The sequence below is a fragment of the Hyperolius riggenbachi genome, chromosome 1 (assembly GCF_040937935.1).
Source record: "Hyperolius riggenbachi isolate aHypRig1 chromosome 1, aHypRig1.pri, whole genome shotgun sequence".
NCBI classification, from domain to species: domain Eukaryota; kingdom Metazoa; phylum Chordata; class Amphibia; order Anura; family Hyperoliidae; genus Hyperolius; species Hyperolius riggenbachi.
The window spans coordinates 479,797,639-479,821,385 of record NC_090646.1 but is presented as its reverse complement, the minus strand read 5'-3'; the positions used below and the strand labels follow the sequence as shown (position 1 = coordinate 479,821,385).

General features: G+C 42.8%; 1 protein-coding gene across 4 annotated transcripts in view; it reads right to left on the bottom strand.

Annotated features, from left to right (window-relative positions):
* Positions 1-4,414: 4,414 nt before the first annotated feature.
* LOC137521846 (protein KHNYN-like) overlaps positions 4,415-23,747 on the bottom strand; it is a 43,357-nt gene continuing 24,024 nt past the window's right edge. For 3 of the 4 annotated variants that reach the window (XM_068241671.1, XM_068241652.1, XM_068241661.1), the window contains 5 exons: positions 20,632-20,762; positions 16,353-16,449; positions 13,545-13,652; positions 13,342-13,449; positions 7,506-13,256 (listed from right to left, as the gene is read on the bottom strand). In XM_068241671.1, the coding sequence (XP_068097772.1) occupies positions 12,962-13,256; positions 13,342-13,449; positions 13,545-13,652; positions 16,353-16,449; positions 20,632-20,762 (739 nt within the window). In that variant the 3' untranslated portion in view covers positions 7,506-12,961. Of the gene's footprint in view, positions 4,433-7,505; positions 13,257-13,341; positions 13,450-13,544; positions 13,653-16,352; positions 16,450-20,631; positions 20,763-23,747 lie in introns of those variants that run through there. The other variant, XM_068241681.1, reaches the window with a different exon arrangement.

Below are 23,747 nucleotides of genomic sequence, written 5' to 3'. Positions count from 1 at the left end.
GCAGGCTTGCCGATCGTTTTGGCTGCAGCAGTGTAAGGACCACACACCTGAAGCATGTATGCAGCTAATCCAGTCAGACTTCAGTAAGAGCAGCTGATCTGCATGCTTGTTCAGGGTCTATGGCTAACAGTATAAAGCAGGCCATACACTCATCAATTCCTCCTGTCAATATATGGCCATTTTGATCACTGTGATCGAATCGGTGAGAAATCTATGCAGACTGTACCCTGCTCAATTGAGCGATTTCCAGTTGAAATGGCTCGATTGGGTCAATTGGTCTGGGTGGAAAATTTGACGATCAGCAGTGTATCGCAAGTGCTGTTTGACACAGCAACCTATGAGAAGATACTCTGATCTTTCTGCCGCACGGCCCAGTCTCAGCTTCTCCCCTGATGTCTTCTTCACTTCCTGTCCTCAGGCTCCTATGTGACATAATGCAGGGGATAGATGCTAGGAGCCTCTAGTGGTCACAGTGCCCCTAGTGTCAGTATCCTGCATTACACTACACAGATGCCCAGGAGACGGAAGTGAAGAGGAGCAGCCGGCGTTAAGAGACCGGGACCACTTTATTATTATTTTTTTTTTAATTTAAGATTTCAAGCTGAAATCAATTGCCTCTACACACTACATATACATTTTTAACTGTCTGTTAACTATCTGATCAGAGAGAGGATCTGCTGGCCATATTGACCAGTGTATGGACCATCTTAAGAGGCAGCGGATCAGCAGGACAGCCAGGCAATGTGCTTTGTTTAAAAGGAAATAAATGGTCAGCCTCCATATATCTGTCACCTTCTGGTTCTTTAAGTTTTTATGGAAAAAAGTTTTGAATCAGGACGATACCATTTATTGGCTAACTTACAAGAAAAGGGGAAAGCTTTTTTTTTGGGGGGGGGGGGGGGCACTATGAAGCCTTCCTCAGACTTTTTATTCCTGTATACTGACAATTTAGAACACACAACTTATATATGCTAGCCATTAAATGGAAATGCATTGTTCTGCAAACATAAATAAATGTCATTGGATGTCTTAATTACATCATCAGGAGAGTATGACGGGGATGCTAGCTAATTTATGACAAACGGGGAATACAAGTTTTGTGATAAACTGTAGAAATAGCCCCCCAAAAATGTTTTATCTACAGTAGCGCTTTTTATTTTTAAACTGGAGTTAATAAAACTGAATTTTTTTTCTATTTTTTTTTCCCATTGAAATACATAGAAAACAAAATTGTTTGAGGGGAAAAAAGCCATGCAGTGGAAGCCTAGTTAGGCTTGAAAAATATATATTTCATTTAGGTGTCATACAGTTATTGCTGATTAAATATGGATCGGAGGAGGACATTTTAGCTATGCCCCTAAGGGACAAAGCCCCGATGTGAAGTGGTTAAAAATCGCATACTACTATGCAGTAGTTCTGCGCATGCGCAGTACAGCCCGGCGGACGTCCGATGACGTCAGTGCGCCGGCGTGGGACGCAGAAGTGCCAGGAAATGGAGCGCAGAAGAGCCCGACCTGGCAGCCGGCCAGGTCGGGTCGGGCACCGGAGACCACCGGGAGCCTGCGGAGCGGCGGCAAGGGCACCTCCTGCCTGCCACGGGCTGGAGGAAGCCCCAGGTAAGTGGAAATGTATTATTTTTTTAATCCCCTCCCTGAACCTTCCCTTTAAAACCAGAGTTTCAAAGTAACTTGGTCAGGGCACATACAATGTTCGTTAAAGGCTAAAAAGAATTGTGGAATTTAAAACCAATATTACCAGAACAAGAATTAAAAAGGATGGCATTAAAAAGTTTTGTTTTTATGCCAAAAAAGTGTTGTAGTTCACAAGACTTGACACTAGGTGGTAGCCAGACATGCCGCTCAGCTACCTGCAGTGGTAACTGTTTATAGGTTTATAAGATGATCTGAGGCCCCATTCACACTAGAGCGTTTTGCCGGCGATTTCGGCAAAACGCTCAATCGCTAGCACTTTTTAAAGCGCTAGTGCAATAATAACCTATGGGCCTGTTCTCAGTGGGCCATTTGCATTAATCAAATCGCTCATAAAAAATGTGTAGCCTGCACCATTTTCAGGCGATTTCCCTGCGATCGCGTTTAGGGCCCTTTTCCACTAGCAATCGCTAGCGTTCAAGCTGAACGCTAGCGAATGCTGAATAGCAAAGTGCAGAAAAGTTCCGGCGATTGCGTTCACGATTTTGCTATGCTGTAGTGCATAGCAAATATCGCTCTGCGGCGCGATCGCGTTTGAGGCAAAAACGAATCGCGGTCGTGGAAATAACCTACTGCGATTCCTATGTTATTTAGCAAACCCTAGCAATTGTAAAATCGCTTGCGGTTTGCGATTCAGTTAGCGCAAACGTGCTAGTGGAAAAGGGCCCTTGGTGCTATAGAAGCGCTAATCGCAATTACTGGGAAATCGCCCCAAGTGTGAATGGCGTTAATCGCCAAAAAAGTCAGAGCAAAACGCTAGCGTTTTGCAAGTGTGAATGGGGCCTGAGAGTTTCTCCTTTATGCCTGTGGAAAGCCAAAAAGTGAGGCATAGGCAGGGATCTCTTTTTTTCTTTTGTTCCCTGAACTCTAAGGCCTGGTGCACACCAGAGGAGTTTTTCTGAGCGTTTTGAGTTTCTAAATCTGCTGCTAATGTTATCCTATGTGTCTGTGCACACTGGAGCAATGAGGTTTTGTAAAAAAAAAACCATAGCATTACATTGGGAAGAGCTTTTAGAGGTTTCAAAAGCTCTTCCCAATGTAATGCTATGGGGTTCTTTACAAAACCTCATTGCTCCAGTGTGCACAGACACATAGGATAACATTAGCAGCAGATTTAGAAACTCCTCTGGTGTGCACCAGGCCTATCATCAGATAGCAGCTTATTCCTACAAACATTGGAGGCAGTCACTTAGCCCTTCAACAGGGCATCAATCAAAGGCTATTAATGGAGGCTCGGGATGCTGTCAGCATCAAGCAGCAGAGCAAACATTAAAATGTTACCAGAACTAACGCTGGGACTACATGATGCTTTTCATTTGGTCAATTTACCGTTCTATTGTGTTTCGATTCGTTTTTCTGCTTGATTCTCTTATTATTTACCATTCATTTCTATCAGAAATCGAGCGGTAAAACGATTGAAAGTGAGAAATGTCAGAAATGATCTATCAAACCATCTATCTGCCTAGAAAAGTGGTTTCCCAGCATAATGCATCTTTTGCAGGCCTTCATAGACAGAATTTTAAATACCTATAAAACAGTTTTTATAAATTTGATTGCACGCTAAAGAGCGACCTAAAGAAAGAGGATTGGCTTAACCAATTCTGCCGCCCGGACGTGATCCTCACGTCCAGGCGGCTGCTCTGCTGCGGTGCCACGTTTCGGCGCGCTCCCGTGCTATCCTCCCGGTAGCCCTGGGATCAGTGAACAGGGTCATGGTTCCCGATCACCGATCCGTGTCCCCAGCAGAAAAACCGAAGCGCTCTTACTAGAGGCTTCAGTCTTTCTGCAAATAAAATTTTCTACATCCTCCTTGTGCTTACGGTGATCGAGAAGCACAAAGAGAAAAAAATAAACTCATCTTATCAATAAACTCTCAACTCATGTTGTGGCCAAATAGTAAAACTACATCTACTTATTTTTTTTACATTACAATTTACACATATAATAACATTAAAAATTAACTGTTTCCCACACCAAAATATTACCCAAATAAAACTTGATGGGACAAAAAATTACAATTAAAATAAATAAATAAATAGTTACCTAAGGGTCTGAACTTTTTAAATATGACTTTGAAGGGCGTGTACTATGAACATTTTTTTTTTAAATTATAAGCTTGTAAATAGTAATGGATGCAAAACGGAAAAAATGCACCTTTATTTCCAAATAAAATATTGGCGCCATACATTTTGATAGGGACAAAAGTTGAATGGTGTCATAACCGAGACAAACTGGCAAATAAAATACATAGGTTTTAATTATGGTAGCATGGATTATTTTAAAGCTATAATGGACGAAAACTGAGAAATTTTTTCCATTTTTTTTCTTATTAAACCTGTTAAAATGCATTTATAAAAAAAATTCTTAGTAAAAAATGTACCACCCAAAGAAAGCCTAATTAGTGGCAGAAAAAACAAGATATAGATGAATAAATTGTGATAAGTAGTGATAAAGTTATTAGCGAATAAATGGGAGGTGAAAATTGCTCTGATGCATAAGGTGAAAAATCCCTGTGGGCTGAAATGGTTAATTTCTTTCCGTAAGGTCCAATGGGGCCCATCAGCCATCACCTTAGTTTTGGAAATCCAAGGAGCCTTCTTATGTGTAATGGTTGAGTCAGTTTTTAAAAATGGTCCTACACCATAAATCACTAATAGTTAAAAAAAACTTCTACATTACCCCATGGGCTTCCCTTTATGCAGGATCACGAGTGCCACCTTGCCCTGTATGAATATATGAGTTTTTCACAATATCATATCCTCAAAATGTGAATAGTTCTTATGTACATGAAGTTCTCAAAAAAACAATGCTGTCCCGCTGCAAATAAAGCCATGGATTCTATTTTCTATTGATTATCATTTAACAGAGCATGTTTTCAAAATGTATGCACAGATGTTGGCACATATTACATGCATAACTGTCTGTGGGTCTGTTCACTCAGCCATGTATCTATAGATGGTTTTTGATATTCAGTATTAGTGGCCACATAGAGATGATCAATGAGATGCCAATACTTGCCAGTTCATGCATGATTATGTACATTTTTATGCAAATATATGCAGCTTGAAAATGGACCAATAAAGTCCTACCCAGGTTTAAATTGATTGGCCCATTTCAAGTTGCATATATTTGCATGCATATTTACATAATCCTGCATAAACATGGAAATCTGTGCATCTCATTGATCATCCCTAGTAGTTAGGTCTCTTCCAAAGGATTTCAATGGTCGGTTATATAGACTTGTACCCACACTCAAATCTTTCACCAGATTGTGACGATTTTTATTGTTGAACACTTCCCTGATTTTATTAGCTATAGATGTGCAATCAGATGTAAAGTCTAACTGATCCATATACTTTCTTTGTCCTCCTGTCTCAACCTTTTCTAACCCTATCGAATGATCTGACTGTATCAAGAGTGTTTTTTCACAACATTACATTGTACCCTCTTAATGACAAATCGTTTTATCATCACATGGGCTTGTTCCTTTACAATCGTCCTACCTGACTATACAGAAACAAACCACAGGCATGATTAGGGTGGTAACTTTTATTGTTCAGATCAGAATTAGTGGCCATGGATTCTATATTCTTAATGAGGCCCTTTCCAGACACCACTAGTACAAGTTCAAGGAAATTAACACAACATCCACCCCATTTACCTGTGAACTTCATATTCAAGTGATTTTGATTAGGATACTCCAACAATCCGTTAACTATTCCCTGGTGAATCCCCAGACAAGGAGAACATTGTGTACATACTGGACATGCAGGGTTGTGGAGTCTGTATAAAAATCATCCGACTCCTCCGTTTTTGATTCAATGACTCAGACTCCTAACTCGCATATAACAATCTTGTAACATTAAAGGCATTTCATCACTGCCAAAGCTTAGGAATTTTAAAGCTATATTAAGATGACCTCTGCTTTTGAGAACAAAAAGATACTGACCAGGAAGCTGACACTCTACCCTTTCAGCCATCTTGGTTTGTCATTGCTAACATGCATACATGTGCATGTCCTCTGTATATAATTCTGTGGAGCACCATATCTGCTGGCTTCCAGCATGTAGCCCTGCTACCTTGCAGAAAAAGGCAGCTGCCTTTTCTATATCTGATTTAGGCCCAGTGCACACCGAGCGGTTTTTGGAGCGATCCGCCGGCCGCATCCGCCTCTAAAAACGCTTGTCTAATGTATTGCAATGGGATGGTGCACACCGGCGGTTTGCGGTTTTTGCCAAGCCGCAAACGCGCCTCCTGCTGCGCGTTTGCGGTTTTCGGAAGCGTTTCGTCCTCAATGTAAAGTATAGGAAAAACGCAAACCGCTCTGAAAAACGCTAGTTCAGAGCGGTTTGCCAGGCATTTTTGTTACAGTAGCTGTTCAGTAACAGCTTTTACTGTAACAATATGTGTAATCTGCTACACAAAAACGCACGCAAAACCGCTAGGTATGTTTAGAAAACCTCTCTAAACATACCTAGAATCGCTCTGAAATAAGCTCCCAAAACCGCTAGCGTATTGCGGATCTGCTAGCGGTTTTGGTGTGCACTGGGCCATAGAGAAGGCCACGGCCATTTTCTGCAAGGGACAGAGCTATGCACCTGAACTCAGGTGATACGGGGTTCCAGTAAATCTTATTAACCCTCCTGGCGGTTTGCAAAAAAATCGCCAGGGGGCAGCAAATCTTTTTTTTTTAATTTTTTTTTTTTTTTTTCATGTAGCGAGACAAAGTCTCGCTACATGATAGCCGCTGCTCAGCGGCATCCCCCCAGCCCCTCCGATCGCCGCCGGCGATCGGAGATCCGGAGATCCCGTTCAAAGAACGGGATCTCCTGGAGGGCTTCCCCCGTCGCCATGGCGACGGGCGGGATGACGTCACCGACGTCGTGACGTCAGAGGGGACTCCGATCTGCCCCATAGCGCTGCCTGGCACTGATTGGCCAGGCAGCGCACGGGGTCTGGGGGGGGGGCGGCCGCGGCGAGAGGAATTGCGGCGGATCGGCGGGTAGCGGCGGCGATCGGGCACTGCACGCAGCTAGCAAAGTGCTAGCTGCGTGCAGCAAAAAAAAAATTATGCAAATCGGCCCAGCGGGGCCTGAGCGGTGCCTTCCGGCGGCATAGCCCGAACTCAGTTCGGGCTTACCGCCAGGAAGGTTAAACCGAGAATGCGTTGGGACATTCTCACTTTTGGGCATTAGTTTACTTCTGTGTTTATGTACACATGAGATGCATTTAACTAACCTTAGTATATAGCTGCAGAGTAGCTGTTAAAGGAGAACTGTAGTGGGAGATAAATGGAGGCTGCCATATTTATTTCCTTTTAAGCAATACCAGTTGCCTGGCAGCCCTGCTGATCTATTTGGCTGAAGTAGTGGCTGAATCACACCAGAAACAAGCATGCAGCAAATGTTGTCACATCTGTCAAAATTGTCAGAAAAACCTGATCTGCTGCATGCTTGTTCAGGGTCTATGGCTAAAAGTATTAGAGGAAGAGAATCAGCAGGCTATCCAGGTAACTGGTATAGCCTAAATGGAAATAAATATGGCAGCCTCCATACACCTCTCTCTACAGTTCTTCTTTAACCTCCTTGGCGGTAACCCCGTGTGTGACACGGGGTAAGCCGCCGGAGGGTGCCGCTCAGGCCCTGCTGGGCCGATTTACATATTTTTTTTTTCAAACACGCAGCTAGCACTTTGCTAGCTGCGTGTTTGGTCTGATCGCCGCCGCCGATGCGCCGCTACCCGCCGCAGATACAGGGCCCCCCCCCCCCCCGCATACCCCTTGCGCAGCCTGGCCAATCGCTGCCAGGCTGCGCTATGGGGTGGATCGGGACTCCCTGTGACGTCACTCCGTTTGTCAACATGGTGACGGGGGAAGCCCTCAAGGAAATCCCGTTCAGAATGGGATTTCCTTATGGGCAAGCAGCGCCGGCGGCGATCGGAACATACGGGGGGATGCCGCAGGGAGGGGGGGAAGCATGTAGCTAGCGCTAGGCTAGCTACATGCTAAAAAAAAAAAAGTGAAAAAAAAAACCTCGGCCGCGGGAATTAAACCGCCAGGGAGGTTAAAAGGAAATAAATATGGAGGCCTCACTTTTGATTCCCTTTAAGTCTCTGACACTGACAGTCTAGATACAAATTCTGATTAACAACTATTTCAGTAGACAGTTTACATTTTTTTTTTTATTTTGAGTTCAGTAGACTTGTAGCGAAAAAGAAATGTGTGTGTGTGTATATATATATATGTATATATATGTATATATATAATATACTTTTACGTCTGTGCACATTTAGGCCTCTTTCACAGTAGGGTGTTGGGTTTTGATGCGACGTTACAATCGCAACGCAAATTACAACGCAACGCCCCAAAAAAGTCGCAACGCAACTTAATGCCCTGTTACGGTTGCATACAGGCAATGAAAAGTATGTTTCTGAGTCATTACTGAGCATGTGCAAACAGTCCAACGCAACTAATAACTTGCATAACACACTGCATGCAGTACTTTCACTTAATGTGCAGTTAGTCACCAACGCAACGTGTGCACTGTGAACGGGGCATTGATTTTTCATTGCAGTGAGTTATTCTGCGTCAAATGTTGTTTTAACGTCACACTGTGAAAGAGGCCTAAAGCTTATGACCATGAGCTGTAATCAGTAGTTCTGTATGTTTTTAATGTTTCTCTACACATAACAATCCATAATTGTACTTATCAGGCTAACAAAGCACAGAGAAATTAGAACAGCATGAATAAAATGCACAGATTTTCAGGACTTGACATTAATGGGATTTTGTGTAATTGTTGATGTCTGTGAGATTGTTCCTAAAAGCTTTAATTAAAAACTGACTTTCTTTAAAATGGAAAACCGTTCTGATCAGATTTCATTAGTTAATTTGGCGGATTTAGACAAATTCACAATTTCACAGATGTTAAAACACTACTCCAATACATAAATCTATATAATTACTGCAGAAGTTATTTTGTAAACTGGGTGCCATTAACTATTGTCTTTCAATGTCGGTCTTTAGCTGGTGTAATGTTTTAAAGACCCTATCTGAGAACTATGGTAACAATCTACAACTTGGTGTTAAAGGTACCCAGAATTCTCTTCTCATTTGTCTGTACAAAAGCTTTAAACCTCAGGGCCCACCAACAGTGCATGTTTTGTAGAAATCCACAGAGGTAATCAGCTCTGCTGAGACACTAATTACCCCACCTGTGCATGTGTGTGGTTTCCTGCAAAACATGTACTGTTGGTGGGCCTTGAGGACAGGATTGGGGAACCATCCAAGGTGTTTAAAAAAAAAAAAAAAAAAGCAGATCTACTTACCTGGGGTTTCCTCCAGCCCCCGGAAGATTGTGTCCCTCGCCACAGCTCTGCTCCCATCTGGTGGCCAGGGGTCCTCTCTGTTGCAGCAGGCGACCGGACGAGGTCGCCAGCCTGAGGCCACCGGCAGGGCCGTGCCGCTCATGTAGCCGGGAGCATTCTAGGTAAGGCTTAAATAAGATAGTTTGCATCCTTTTTACTACAATGACAGATTAATTCTGCACATCTGCCAGCATGCTGGGTATGTGTGCAGAGAGCCAGGAGAATATTGTCTTGTATTGTTTATATCAGGGGTCCCCAAACGTTTTGGGTCGAGGGCCGGGTCAACATACTTCAGACTGCTGGGGGGCCGGAGAATACATAAAATGATGTCTTTGCGGGCCAGACAGTGAAGCATACCCAGGTGACAATCTGAAGTCCAATTGGACAGCAGTGTCATCTGATGTGGAATTTGATTGGAAACTAGCGAATTACTGCTTTCTGGCTTCCATGTGGATGAGTGGTGCCAGCACTGCTATACTATATGTGGACCACCAATATTTAAAGATGTAGCTGACCGTAGTAGTACATTTTGTGTGTGTGTGTGTGTGTGTGTGTGTGGGGGGGGGGGGGGTGGGGGGCAAAAAAAGCCTCAGTGGGCTGCATTCGGCCCACGGGCCTTAGTTTGAGGACCACTGGTTTATATTGTATAGTTATACCCTGTATTCTGTTGTACAGCGCCCAGGAAGATGCTGGCGCTATATAGATATAATAATAAAAATCCATGCAAGGCAGGTTTCACAGTGAAACCAGGAAAGCTCATGCAGTAATCTGAGACAGACCACATTTAGGTATGTCTGCGTAATAGTTTCTTAATTTTGTAACTATACAGAAATAGTTTGATTTTTTTTTCTTTAGGAAAGTGAAGATACATTTTACCCTTCATTACACCTTAGATCTGTAGTTGTTAAAGCGGACCTGAACTCCGAACCTCCTCTCCACTCTAAAAGATAAGCAACCACATAATAACCCTTAAAAAAACGTTTCTTTGTTACAACCGATACAAATCCTGCAATCAGTCTGCAGTGTGTCTACTTCCTGCTTTCATGGATGCAGACATAGGTTCAACATGGGAACAATAACCCCTTTGACCCCGGCCATCACAGGGGGGGGGGGCAGAGGCTTTTGGGGCCCCTCCTCCACTCAACTGCACTTGCAGCCAACTAGCAAAAAACCCTCCCTGTTTGCTCACAAAAAACGTGTGCAGGAGCATGTGTAATTTTTCCTGCTTCCAGAGGCTGCTTCACAGCAGAACACTCTCTGCTGCCATTAACCGGCTACGGACTACCTGACCTACTTGGGGTTCGGGGACCAAGGGGGCCCCTGTTAAGTCTAGTTACGCCCCGAGGGTTAACACTGTGTTTACACGTTAGCTGTTCTGCCGAGGCAGCCAGCAGATGCAGCTGAGAGATCAAATTACACTGGTGATTAGTCACAGATGAGGGGGAATTAGGTCCACTTTAAAGAGGAACTTCAGCCTAAACAAACATACTGTCATTAACCACTTGAGGACCGCAGTGTTAAACCCCCTAAAGACCAGGCAATTTTTTTTAAATTGGGCCACTGCAGCTTATTTCTGTATTCCCACCGCCAGCCAATCAGCGTGATTGGCTGTCATAGGCTTCAGCCTATGACAGCCAATCACTTCCCTGCCTCTGGAGGGGACAGCTGTGTCACACGGCTGTCCCCAGTACAGCGCTGCCTTAGATCGCAGTGCTGTACACGGTAATTAGATGGTGGTTTCGCCGTGTAACAGTCTCCTAGCGGCGATCTGGGAGACTGAAGGCGGAGCGGAGCTCCGTCATTCATGCAGAGATGCGCGTGCGATCTCCTGCAATACCTGCCCCAAGGACCTTACGTCGATTGGCGTTAGGCGGTCCTGGAGCTGCGCCGTGGCCACGCCCATCGGTGTGACGTGGTCCGCAAGCGGTTAAGTTACATTAGTAATTAACCACTTGATGACCCAGCCTTTACCCCCCCCCCCTTAAGGACCAGCGCTGATTTAGCTGATCTGTGCTGGGTGGGCTCTACAGCCCCCAGCACAGATCAAACACCAGGCAGAGCGACCAGATCGCCTCCCTTTTTTCCCCACTAGGGGGATGATGTGCTGGGGGGTCTGATCGCTCCTGCCTGCGTGTGGCTGGAGGGGGGGGGCACCTCAAAGCCCCCTCCAGCGCAGGATTCCCCCTCTCCCTCTCCTCCCTCCCTTCCTTCCCCGGAGAACCGAGGCTGCACAGGAACGGATCTGTCCTGTGCAGGGTCTAACAGGCTCCTGCCTGTCATGTGACAGCGATCCCCGGCCGCTGATTGGCCGGGGATCGCTGATCTAGTACAACGCTGCTACTGTTAGCAGCGTTGTACAAATGTAAACAAAGCGGATTATTTACGCTTGTGTTTACATTTAGCCTGCGAGCCGCGAATTGACAGCGAGCGGCTGTTTCCTGATTAATTAGCCTGCAGCCGGCGACGCAGATCTGCGTCGCTGGTCCTGCAGCTGCCACTTTGCCGACGCGCGTTATGAGTGCGCGGTCGGCAAGTGGTTAAAATAGATAGGTAATATAATCTCTTACCCACCCTGTTTTAAAAGAACAGGCAAATGTTTGTGATTTCATGGGAGAAGCCATCTTTTTGGTTGAAAGGAAATGACAGGGAGGGGCGTACATTTAAAATCGGCACTGTCAAATTTCGGGGCACGGTGAAGCTGAAGACTGCTCACCTTGCGCCTGCTGAAAATCTGGGGCGGCATTAATGCTATTCCCCCTGAGTTGCAGCAACACAAGAGGGAGAGGGGGTAGCATGAAATTCGGGCACTGGCTGATGACATTGGTCAAATTACCTAGTTTTACCTAGTTTTTTTTTTTCTAATTTGAACTCCGGCTCCCAAATTAGTCACTGATCGCCGCTATGCCGTAATTCACATTACGGCCTATGGCGGTGCCCAAATCATCACCAGAGCCAGAGATAGCTGTGTTGAGGGAGAGTTGCTGCACACTGGAGATTAGCTGTTGTACACGGATGAGGGGACTGCAGATTGAAGAGGGAGGTAGTCATTCTGAGGGTGCTGTACAAGGACTGCTCATAGAATGGGAGTTTCCCATAATAAGGAAAAAGGAAGTATGGATGTGCATGTGGGGCTGTGTCTGGAAATGGGAGGTTCCCGTACCTGAAAGAGGGTGATTGCTATACATGGAAAGGGAGGGAGGCATAAGACAGTTTTCTAAGGCGGGAAAAGCTTGTTCATGACCTCTACCAATTAGTGGTGGGAGTTTCCCTGCACCCGACCACAAACAGTCAATCTGTAGACATAACAGTAGCCTTAACCCCCTTTGGTTACAGAATGACATTTCAAGGTCCATAGAGCAACAGTGCGGAGCACATGGAGGTTAGTAGGTACCTATTCTTAGAATACATTTATAAATTTTATTTAGTATCACTGCAGCTACCACTTACAAATAAACACAAAAAAACCTTTTGTTTCTAATTTAAATTACTAAGACTGACACACTGAGCAATGGTGTAAAAAGAATTACACTTCATCTCACACCTATAAGATGCAAAGAAAATAAGAGCAAGAATGGAGCAGGTGCCAAGAGCAACCAATCAGGTTTCAGCTGCTTCTCCATTTTTGCTCCAGTTTTTCTCTGCACTTGTTTTCGCCTTACCAGTCCACAAAGAGCACATAGAAGGGCAGACAGTACAGCACACACATACACTTATTTTTGGGGAAAGTGTTTGACAGGCAAAGCAATTTGTGCTGCAAATAGCTGTATTTAAATATTAAATACTCTACATAAAAAACATCTTTCTAAAAAAAAAAAAAAAAAACAATTTATTAAAACGAGTGGTTTGTACAGTGTGTGGCTTGTTACATGTCCTGATATTTACCAGCTTTAAAACTTCAGGCTAATTATGAGTTCGGAGAGCTTGTTGAGATCACTCAGGTTTGGCTCGCTGTGCAGGATAAAGTCCACTTTTGTATCTTGTTGCGGAAAGATGCTTAGAAGCTCTTGTCTGAGTCTTTCAGTGTCCCTGGCAGGGGGAAATTCTAGCTCCTCTCTGCCTTTATGTCCACCTGGCTTTCTGTCTCGTAGGTTGAGGACCTCTGTCTGAGATGATGGCTTTGTTGGGCTATGGGAAGTGTTGGGAGTTCTTCTACCAGCAAATGAGTGGCCTTTACTTTTAGATCTAAAGGAAGATAGCACAGCATAAAAATAAATAACTCAAAAGCACACTGAAAAACCACATCAGACCTATGTTCAAAAACTCTTACTTAGGTAGTAAGTTCTTGGTCAGGAACTGGTCCAGAGGTGGCCCATTTCTACCCAAGGGGTCATCAGGAACCATGAATATGTCTCCAGCAAAGGTGTACTGTAGCAATCTGTAATGTTCCCCAAAAACAATTAGGGGGGCATTAATATTGGTAAATGGATACAGCTGTAGAAAGAATAGCTCTTTTAAGTGGACTGTGCATACCTGTCTTTTATTATAGCTTGCCAAACCTCGGATTCTAAAGACATGTCTCGAAGGTAATCATTAGTAACTATTACACCATCTGTCTTCTCAGCCAGCTGCAGCATGAACCTGAGTAAAACAACACAGCATTCTGAAAAATATTTTCATCTTTTCAACTCAGTTTCATTTAATAGGTTTGAGTAATACAGGATAGTGAGGTGCATGTACTGTGCATGCGCATTACCTTCACCCCACTTTCCTGCTCTTGGAATTGAAAGTTCCACTGTTTTAGGGTACGTCTAACCACTGTGCTCTGCACCCCAGTCACGATGAGCATTTGAGACATTACTATGGGAATTTATGGATCCAAAATAAAGATATAAATGGGAGAAACATATAAAGTAGCAATCAACATCCCTAATTGGGTGTGCCACCACACCTCCCAGTAATATTTAATCAGGAGATGAGGACAATCAATATGAATGATCCAGGAAACAATGATTTCTAAGCCTTTGTGTTTCCTGGATCCTTCATATTATGGATTGTCCTTGTCTACTGATTAACCTGTTAGCAGCCCTGCACACTATGGGCTTGATTCATCAAGCCGCGATGCTAAAGCAGTGCGGCTTAATGATCCGTAGTGTGCTCTATGTACGCCTTACATAGCAGTGTGCGCTGCCATGTAAGGACTGTGCGTTCCTTAGTTACGCGCATTGCAATGCGCATAACATTAACTATGGGTGACGATACTTCACTTGCGGACACTACTGTATTAATTTACATAGCAATATACAGTAGCGGCCGTGAGTAAAATATTGCGGTAGCGATACATCACAGAAGCAGGGCCCACCATAGTTAATGTTACGTGTATTGCTTTGCGCGTAACTAAGGAAGGCACAGTCCTTACATGGTAGTGCACACTGCTATGTAAGGCGTGCATAGAGCACACTACCGATCATTAAGCCGTGCTGCTTTAGATGAATCAAGCCCAATATCTCAAGACAGATAATCTGTGCTAGGGAGTCTTAAAATGGTATATGCTGTTTAGCTGCCTAATGCAGCTATGCAGAGTGACAGGGAGCCTCTTTATATTTACCTCTTCCGGGTGGCTGGATCGGCTTCTCCTCTTCATCTAGCGGTAGCGCTGCACTCCTGGCATCCTCTTTGGAGTTCTGATCACATGATATAGCATGTGATCATTACCCGGGGATGGTGTCAGCATTGCAGCACCACCTGGAGGTAGAAGAGTGGTGATGGAAGAGACTGTACCACTGACACAATCCCCCAGGGTTTACGATCACGTCATATCATGTGATCAGAACTTCGAAGAGGATGTCGGCATTGCAGAGCCGCCCGTGGAGGAAAGGAGACGCCATCCAGCCGTCTGGAACAGGTAAATATGGCAGTTCCCTGCGCCGCTCTGCATACCCTGCCAGGCTGGGGAAGGCACAGTTCCCCAGTGGCAAAAAATAAAATAATTAAAAAAAAAATTGGTTGTGCAGCCACAAATGGCTTTGCTATATGTGGTTGCTAATGGGTTAACACTTTATGGACCCAACCCTCTATGCCAGGAGATCTGAGGCAAAGGCTGCAATTGCCAGAAAAGCTTCAATACAAGGAGTCTGAAGATGTTTCTGTGGGGTAGGGAAACAATGTGTAATAAACATGCAGCATTCAATTCCTGTTCTGCATTCCTTGGTCTTAGAGTAACTTTTTCAATTTTTAAAAATGTAAGTAAGTAATTTTCGAGGAAGCTGAGGCTGTAGAGGGAGACGAGATGACCCCGGTGGGATCTGTATCCAGGACTCTACAGCTGCAAGGCAAGAGTGTTAATGCCCAAGTTGACATGCATTTTACACATCATAGTTTTTGTATATCATTTATGTATAAATGACCTGCTGCACCACTCCATAGTCTTCATTTCCTCCTGGACAATCTTCAGCTACCTGCTCACTCACTTTCCCCTCATCTCAATCTGAAGCCATAAAAGGCTATTAGTCAGCAAAGAGGCGTGGCTCTAGCTATCAGAGCAAAAACCATGTTCTTACAAACATTTTTATACATTATTAATTTAAAATAATGTTAAATTAAATTCAATATGAAAACTGTGTCTGAACTGGGGCTTTAATCACTCTGTTGCCATGTTCACTTTTACAACTCACCTTAAAGGACAACCAAGGTGACATGTGACATGATGATATATACATGTGTATGTACAGTGCCTAGCACACAAATAACTAGGCTGTGTTCCTTTTTTCCTTTCTCTGCCTGAAAGAGTTAAACATCAGGTATGCAAGTGACAGATTCTGTTTGAGTCGGACTGGGTCAGACTATATCATAACCCTCACTGATAATTAATTACAGCCATAAAACTATTCTCCTGTCAGAAAATTGCTTCTGAGAGCAAGAAAGAGATAAAAAGGGTCAATAATTCATAGATTTGAACTCAATGAAGGTGATATTGAGTAGAGACAATGATACAGTAAAAACTGGATTTAATTATAAAATAAAACTGTGGTATATCTAAAAAAAAAAATCATTTTTAAAAGGAGGAGGGTGGATACAATAGTTTTTCTCATCAATTTATTTTCACCTTGGATGTCTTTTAAACATCAATCCTGTGCGAAGAGGTTTACAATTTCCTTGCACCGGATTGGATATTTTAAGAAGAGATGGTTTAGCTTCCTGTTTCATTACTGCACCCCAGTCTTCTTTCAGGTTTGCTAAATGCTTTATTTAGTTCAATGAAAGGGAAGTGAGGACCAGTCAAGTAAAGGATAATAACGGCACATACAACTTATTCATACTCTTATGTGACAACATTGGTACCTGTCATCATAGGATGCTATTCTTTTTCTTTCCACAGTTCTTGAAGGGGTAAAGGAAAGAAGACCCAATTGATTTAGCTCCACTAAGAAGTGTTGTTCTAAATAGGGGATACAACATTTAAAAAACATTAGCCATTTTAACATCATTTTGTTTGCACTTTGAATAATGAAGTAGACATGACTGTATAGGAGTTATCACCAAATTCTGAAATGATGTTCTCTGTGCAGTGACAATGTATCCAGCTTTTTCACCATTTTGAAGCAAGTTGTGCTGACAGATACACTAGTTTGGTTGTCGTACCTGTTGTCATGTGCGCAGCAGTAGCAGTGTTTGTTTTCAGGCTGGTCTCCTGTTCATCTTAGATGTGCTTCCCTTGGGCCCCAGATCTGCCTCATATAATGTGCTGCCCTGTGCCATGCAGAAATTATGCTCACCTTTCAGTCAGAGAGGGATCTAGCTGATGGTGGAGTCTTGTGGCCATCTATAAGTGTTTGGCTGCCTATAGTGTTGTTTGTGTGGCATGGAACTCATGAAGGAGCAAATAATCAGTTTAATCAGCTGATAGATTTGCAAAGCTCTGATTTTTTTATGGTCACTTCCTAACTTCCATTAGTTCCACTACACATGAGAAACACACAAGAGTGGGGCACTGCTCTAGTATCTAAGTGGCCAGTACTCTGATATTTAATCCCACCGGGAAACTGTCTGCGTAGTCTGTATGTTCTTTTCATGTCTGCTTGGGTTTCCTCTAGTTGCTCCAGTTTCCCCCTAATTTCCCAAAAAGTAGTGGTACACTAACTGGCTTCTGACCAAATTGCCCTGCTATGACAATGTGTATATAAATATATTTAACTGTTAACTAGATTGGTGACCGGCACAGATATTAATGGTTCTATGTACTCTGTATAGCCTTGTGTAATAAGTCACTATACACATACAGTTAATAAACTTAAAGGGGTATTAAACTCTGACATAATATTCAATAAAAATGTGTTTTCTTCTTTTTACACATACAGTTATCATATTTGCTTTTGTGCACAATTATTATTATTCATTTAGAAATGACAAGTTCCCAAAGTATAGTTTATCTGCTCTGAAAGCTGCCATTGCATTTTCTTCATAACTGGTGTATTTATATTGTAATGTACCCAGTAATGATTTTTGAGCAGCTGTCTGTGTTCTGGACACATTAGAAGGCGTTTCTGCACTGGCAGGGAATGTTTACATTCTTCACTTGCTACAATCAAAGTGGATCCGAGATATACTTTCACTCATTGCATAATTGTGTTCCTTTCATATAGTATAAAGGGCATTCCTCAAGCCAAATACTTTTTTTGTTGTGTTTTAATACTCTAATTCCTTATAAACTAAACAAGCCTCACCCACAGCTTTTCCAGAGCGCCTTGGCACTCTGAGCCTTAGTAGCAAGGGAGTCTGGGCAGGAAGAGGAGGAGAAGGTTACTAGCCAGAGATTTCAGAGGCAGAGGGGAGGAGGAGAGGGGAGTGATGTTTTCACAGGCTGAGGGCTGCAGATGCTATCAGCTTGCCAGTGTGTAATGTGACAAACAGAACATGGCCGCTCTCATTTTATCACAGGAATAAATTATCATAAACTGTTGAAGCTGTTTGCAGCTAGATTTGCTGTGTAAACTATCTAAACTTTAGATAAGATATATAGACAAGTTACTTGTCATAGTTAGTTTTGCATCTCAGATCCGCTTTAAGTAAACACAAGATAATGTTTTAACCAGTTTGGATGCTACTCTCACTGCAGGGAGCTTTCTATTGAAAAAGTTCTGTGTTTAACTGTTTGAATGCTGTTTTGCTAGAAAAAAATTGTGGTAGCATATTATATGCTGTAAATATTCTTTTAGAGCAAAGACGAAATGCTGGGTTTCATACCACTTTAAGTTAGGAAAAAGAGTTTACATACTGTATTTTTTGGATAATACTATAAGACGCTCCTGACCATAAGACGCACCTAGGTTTAGAGGACAAAAACCAGGGGGAAAATATATACTAAACCTGGTTCATCCATGGTGAAGGGGCATCTTGTGGATTATGCCCCCTTTGTACCTCATGCTCCCTTTTACCTCTTGTGTCTCCCTGTGTCCTCATGTGTCCACCTCTGTCCTCCTCTATGCCCCTTTGTGTCCTCTGTTTGTCCCTGTGTCCTCCACTGCATGGGCACAGTACATGGAGTCCCCGACATTGTGGCGGGTTGGAGGTTCTTATTGGCAGGCATTCACAAGTCAGGAACTCCCTGCTTTTGGACTATAAGACGCAGTGACTTTTTCCCACCACTTTTGGGGGAGAAAAAGTGAGTCTTATAGTCCCAAAATACAGTATATCTTTATTACACTAGCATTTACCTATTTACCAGTGATCCCACTGTTAGCTGTGTAGCTAAAGGATCATGAGGTGACTGAACTTGCATGGAACCATGGGTCTCCCTCCTCTACTGCAACAAAGCATTGTTATGCCTCTCTCATACCCACACACTGAGACTAAATATAACTGTGTTCTGTGGATTTAATAAACACTTCAGTACATTATAATGCATTTTCTTGCAGCTAGCCTTAATGGATGGATAATACAAAGTTCCCATTATAGCTGTAGCAAGCCAGTTTAAAAATAATAATACACTGTATATCCTCATCTATAAGTTGAAAAATGTAGGTCTGACTGAATAAAGCTTGGGGGTCGCCTTATACTTACAGATAGACCTAAATTTCTGAATTGTGGCCAGGATGACGATATTCTAGGTTTTTAGAGTTTCACCTGTAACCATACATAAACAACTGATCCAAGTATTCAGGTTGATCAGCAGATTTCTTGTCAGCATGTCCTAGCTGAGGCAATTTATGTCAGCACCATCAACCCCCTGGCGTCTTTGTGCAGCAAGACCTTATACAGAATTTCACAATCAGCAATTAATCAGAAAAGAGTGCCAGAGAAATGGATTCATATGTGGGGTTGCTTTTCCACCAAAACTCTTCTTCCTTGCAAGTGCCAGCGGGCTTCCCGCTCCTGCCATTTTAAATTGATTGGCTGTTTGCACATATAGTACATGCAGTGTTCCATATGCAGGATCGATATTTACCATCACACCCAAACTCTTAAAGGGGACCCAAATTAAAAATACAAGATTTCAGAAATAAAATGTATTTTCTAAATTATAATAATAAATAGCAGCCTTTTTTCAGCTGCATGATGACAAATATAAAATATTTTACATTTTTTGGAGAAACCCCTCCCTTCCTTTCAAATTGTCGGGACAGAATCCGGCAAAATGCTGGAGAAAGTAGTGTCTGGCAATGGAGGAATTGCTAATGGCTGCCACCTGTATAACCCTAGTTATTGAAAGAGAAGGATGAAAAGCATGCACTAAAATGCTCATAGGCTTGAAGGAGTGTTTATTTATCTTTGTATGTGTCAGAGGGGTGCAACTAAATATTTTGAATTAAAAAAATGTTTGGTTTGGGTCCGCTTTAAAAGACAATAAAATCATTATTTAATGCTTGTTACTGATTGGTCGGCAGTAGAATTCACTTCTACCTAAAGGCTCATACACACCTACCAACAAATCTGTCCAACTATCTACCATACTTCTCTGTTAAGCCCCATTCGCATGCTCAACAGCTGTCTTTAAAGGTTCATACACACCTACCAACTATCTGTCCAACTATATGACAGACTTGTCTGTTAAGCCCCATTCACATGCTCAACAGCATTCCTTTATGCAGCACAATTGTCAAACAGCTTTTTGGTGTGAAACAAGTTGAAACAACTAAAAAAAGTATTTTGCTATTGTTCAAATTCAACTGTTGGATTGACTTCTTATCAGTCTTATCAGCTTTTTGAACTATAGCAAAATGTTTTTTTAGTTGTTTCAACTTGTTTCACAACAAAAGCTGGTTGACAATTGTGCTGCATAAGGCCTTGCATGCATTTACCAACATTAATTTCCCAGCAATTAACAATTTGATCAAAATGATTGGATTGTCTGTAAAGGTTCATACACACCTACCAACTATCTGTCCAACTATCTGCCAACCCTGTCTGTTGAGCCCCATACAACTTTTGTTGTGAAACAAGTTGAAACAACTAATAAAAGTGTTTTGCTATTGTTCAAACAGCTGATAAGAGTGATTAGAAGTCAATCCAACTGTTGGATTGACTTCTAATAATGGGTTGCAGTTGTTACATATACCACCATAGTCCCTTGGCTTGGAAATTTGAAAATACATTTATAGACATTTATGATGTGGGCAGATACCTTTAATTTTACTGTGCTTTTTCATCCTATACTGAGGCACAAACACAGTAATTTCCCGATGTCCTCGATCCCAGAAGTGCTGCACAGCCAGCGCAATGCCACGGCAGGAGAAATGGCTGTGGAGGCCATGTCTGTAGAAGAAAGTATGATAATGTTGACAACAGTTCTGATCAGAGCAGGAATAAGTCCTCCAACACTCAAGGCTGAGACACCAAAGTGCGCCCCTCAATCCCTCCCACCCCAACTGTCACACACAGATTGCTATTAGACTAACAGGCGCCCCAGGGCCCCCAACACCTTAATCTCTAGTTATCTGGCTTGCAGTCACTGCCATGTATCCCGTTTTCTTATTTCTCTCTGCTTCAGACACAATAGGGGAATGATTGCTGATTGAGTTGTGCACCCCCTCCTACACTGCGCCCTGAGGCTGAAGCCTCTCTCGCCTCTGCCCAGCCCTGGTTCTGATCGTACAATTCTATTGACACATGTTCTCCAACCCTGTCTTGAAGGCCCACTAACAGGGCATGTTTTGTGGAAATCTACAGAGGTAGTTAATCAGCTCTGCAGAGACACTTATTACCTCACCTGTGCATGTTTGTGGTTTTCTGCAAAACATGTACGGTTGGTGGGCCTTGAGGACAGGGTTGGGGAACTGCGTCATAACATACATGTCCACTGGCTCACGAACCTGAATCAGAGCTAGTAAATGAAAACCACTAGCTGCAATCAATTACCCAGCAGCTGTAATAATCATTCAGCTGGCAGCTACTTGATTAATAGCTAGTGGCTATCATTTTTTAGTTTGCCTCCACTTCCAGCAATATCTGTTCATCATTAGCTAACAGCAGTCCAAAAGTGTAAACCTTCTACATACAATAAGCATTGTCTTGCAGCATTAAAAAAGAAAGTTTACATCTACAGTCACTGGGTAACACTGTTAGGTGAAATTGAACTCTCATCCTAAAATTCAAATTTTATATATGGTGTAAAGAATTAAACACAGCAAAAAACGAATAGCAAAATGATAAACGGTAAATGGTTTCCAAGTTACTGGAGGGTTAATACTAAAACTTTTCACTGAATTTAGCAGCTAATTAATAACCACATTATGTTAAAGTGTACTGAGCTGTGTAAACAATGCAGAAATGTTTCTGCTGTATCCAGAGGGAAGTAGAAAAACTCTCTCCTTTATTTGCTCACTAATTATGAAACTGCAACATTGACTGAAATTATGATTGGACAGAAGATTTTGGTTGATCGGATGCGCCAGGGGAGTGGTGGTTGATCAATGTTCCATAGCATTACACTGTGGCTCAACAGATTTTCCGGTCACATTTATTGAAAATCTGTGTGCCATGTATTAGGGGGGGGGGGGGGGGGGGGGGTGTCATATTTCTCTGATCAGATTCAGAAGGATTGTTTTCCACGTTGGGTGGAAATGTAAACGTTTATGGGCACCTGTATACTACATATAGTATATGGGCACCTTATACACTTTTTACTGTGTTTAATGTTTTAAAGCAAAAATGTAATTTTACCTTTCATCCCCCTTTACTGAGGTCACCATAATCAGCCGGACATTTGTTTCACTATGTCCATCCCCAGCCTCTGCCAAATCTCCCAATGCATCATACACAGCCAAGCAGCCGTCAAATGGGGTGAAGGAATGGAACTGTAGTTACATTACAGGCTGTTTTTTATCCAACTTGATGAACACGTTGCTAAATCTGCTCAGCATGCAGCTTACCAACATTTGTACAATTAACTGAAAATGAAGTGAAGGTAAAAAAAAATACTTTTAAAATAGTCCCATGTAGTTGGAAGGATACACTTGCACAGTCCATATCCTTTTCACCTAGTGAAGTGGAGTATATAGTGGAATATCCGTATGTAAAGTTCCAGGGAATCTATCAGAGTAGTAATTTGGATCCTGACCCAGACGCAGTACCTGCCTCCAACCCTCACCACCCACAGTATGAGATCAATCCCTTGCCAAGTGAAAGGGTGGACTGGCGTGGGAAGGGTGAGTGGGGATTGAACTTACACTGGGGGCATGCACTGGTAAGTCAATCTTTCTCTGACAGTTGGGTTTGCTTGAAGCTTGTCTCAGAACAGATCACTGCACAATACTAACAGGGGGGAACAAAAGGAGCAGGTGCAATGTAAGTACCCAGCTTCCTTGGTTCATTCTCAGTTTAATACTTTAAACGTCTCTTTAGGTTCACTTTAATTTATACAATAGGCTTTAGGTTCCAGTTTCATAGCATCTTCATGGTAGAACTGGCAATTTTACTCCACTATCACGCATGCACTACTTCTATATCCAACCTGACCAAGATATCAAAATGTCTGACCTGGTGTCAGTGTTACTATACTAGCTCCTTAGTTGTTCTCTCCAGGAACAAGCAGAGACTAGAGCAATCCAGGACCTGGTGACAGTGTTACTGTACTAGCTCCTTATTTGTTCTCTAAAGGAACATGCAGAGACAAGAACCTCAACAGAAAGCTTTATGTTCCCAAAACAGGAAGCAAGAAGAAATCTGCCCAGAGATGACGCATAAAGCAGGTAAGCTTGACTGAAGTTGTAAACTCATCTCCGTCTACCCAGGTGTTTTTTTTTCCTCTGTTCTCCTGAGGAAATCACTAAACCATAAACCATCTGTCTAGTGAGAAATACCTACAACTTTCCCTAAACTTGCCTTAACAAATAAATTGTCAATACCAACAGGACAAATTGGGTTAGTTACAGTTGGATGCAATTGCTTGTGCACCCCTGGCCACACTACATATTCATTTTGTTAAACAAAAATAGAGAACAGATACTGCAGGAAAGAGTGCATTAAACCAGCATACTTGGAAATGTTAAAGGGAACCTGAGGTGGTGACGCAAATAAAAAAAAAAAACAATGCTACCTGATCCGAGGGACTGTATGGATCAGGTAGCCACAATCCCTGCTGCTCCTTTGGCCTGCAGTAATCTACTTTCCATTCTGTGACCCCCGGGGTCACGACGCTGGAAGAGCTGCTCTGTGTATCTCACACACAGAGCAGCGTGCAAGGAGGTGAAGGAGCGGCTGTGAAGAGGGAGAGCTGCCCAATGGCAACTGGGGAAGGCC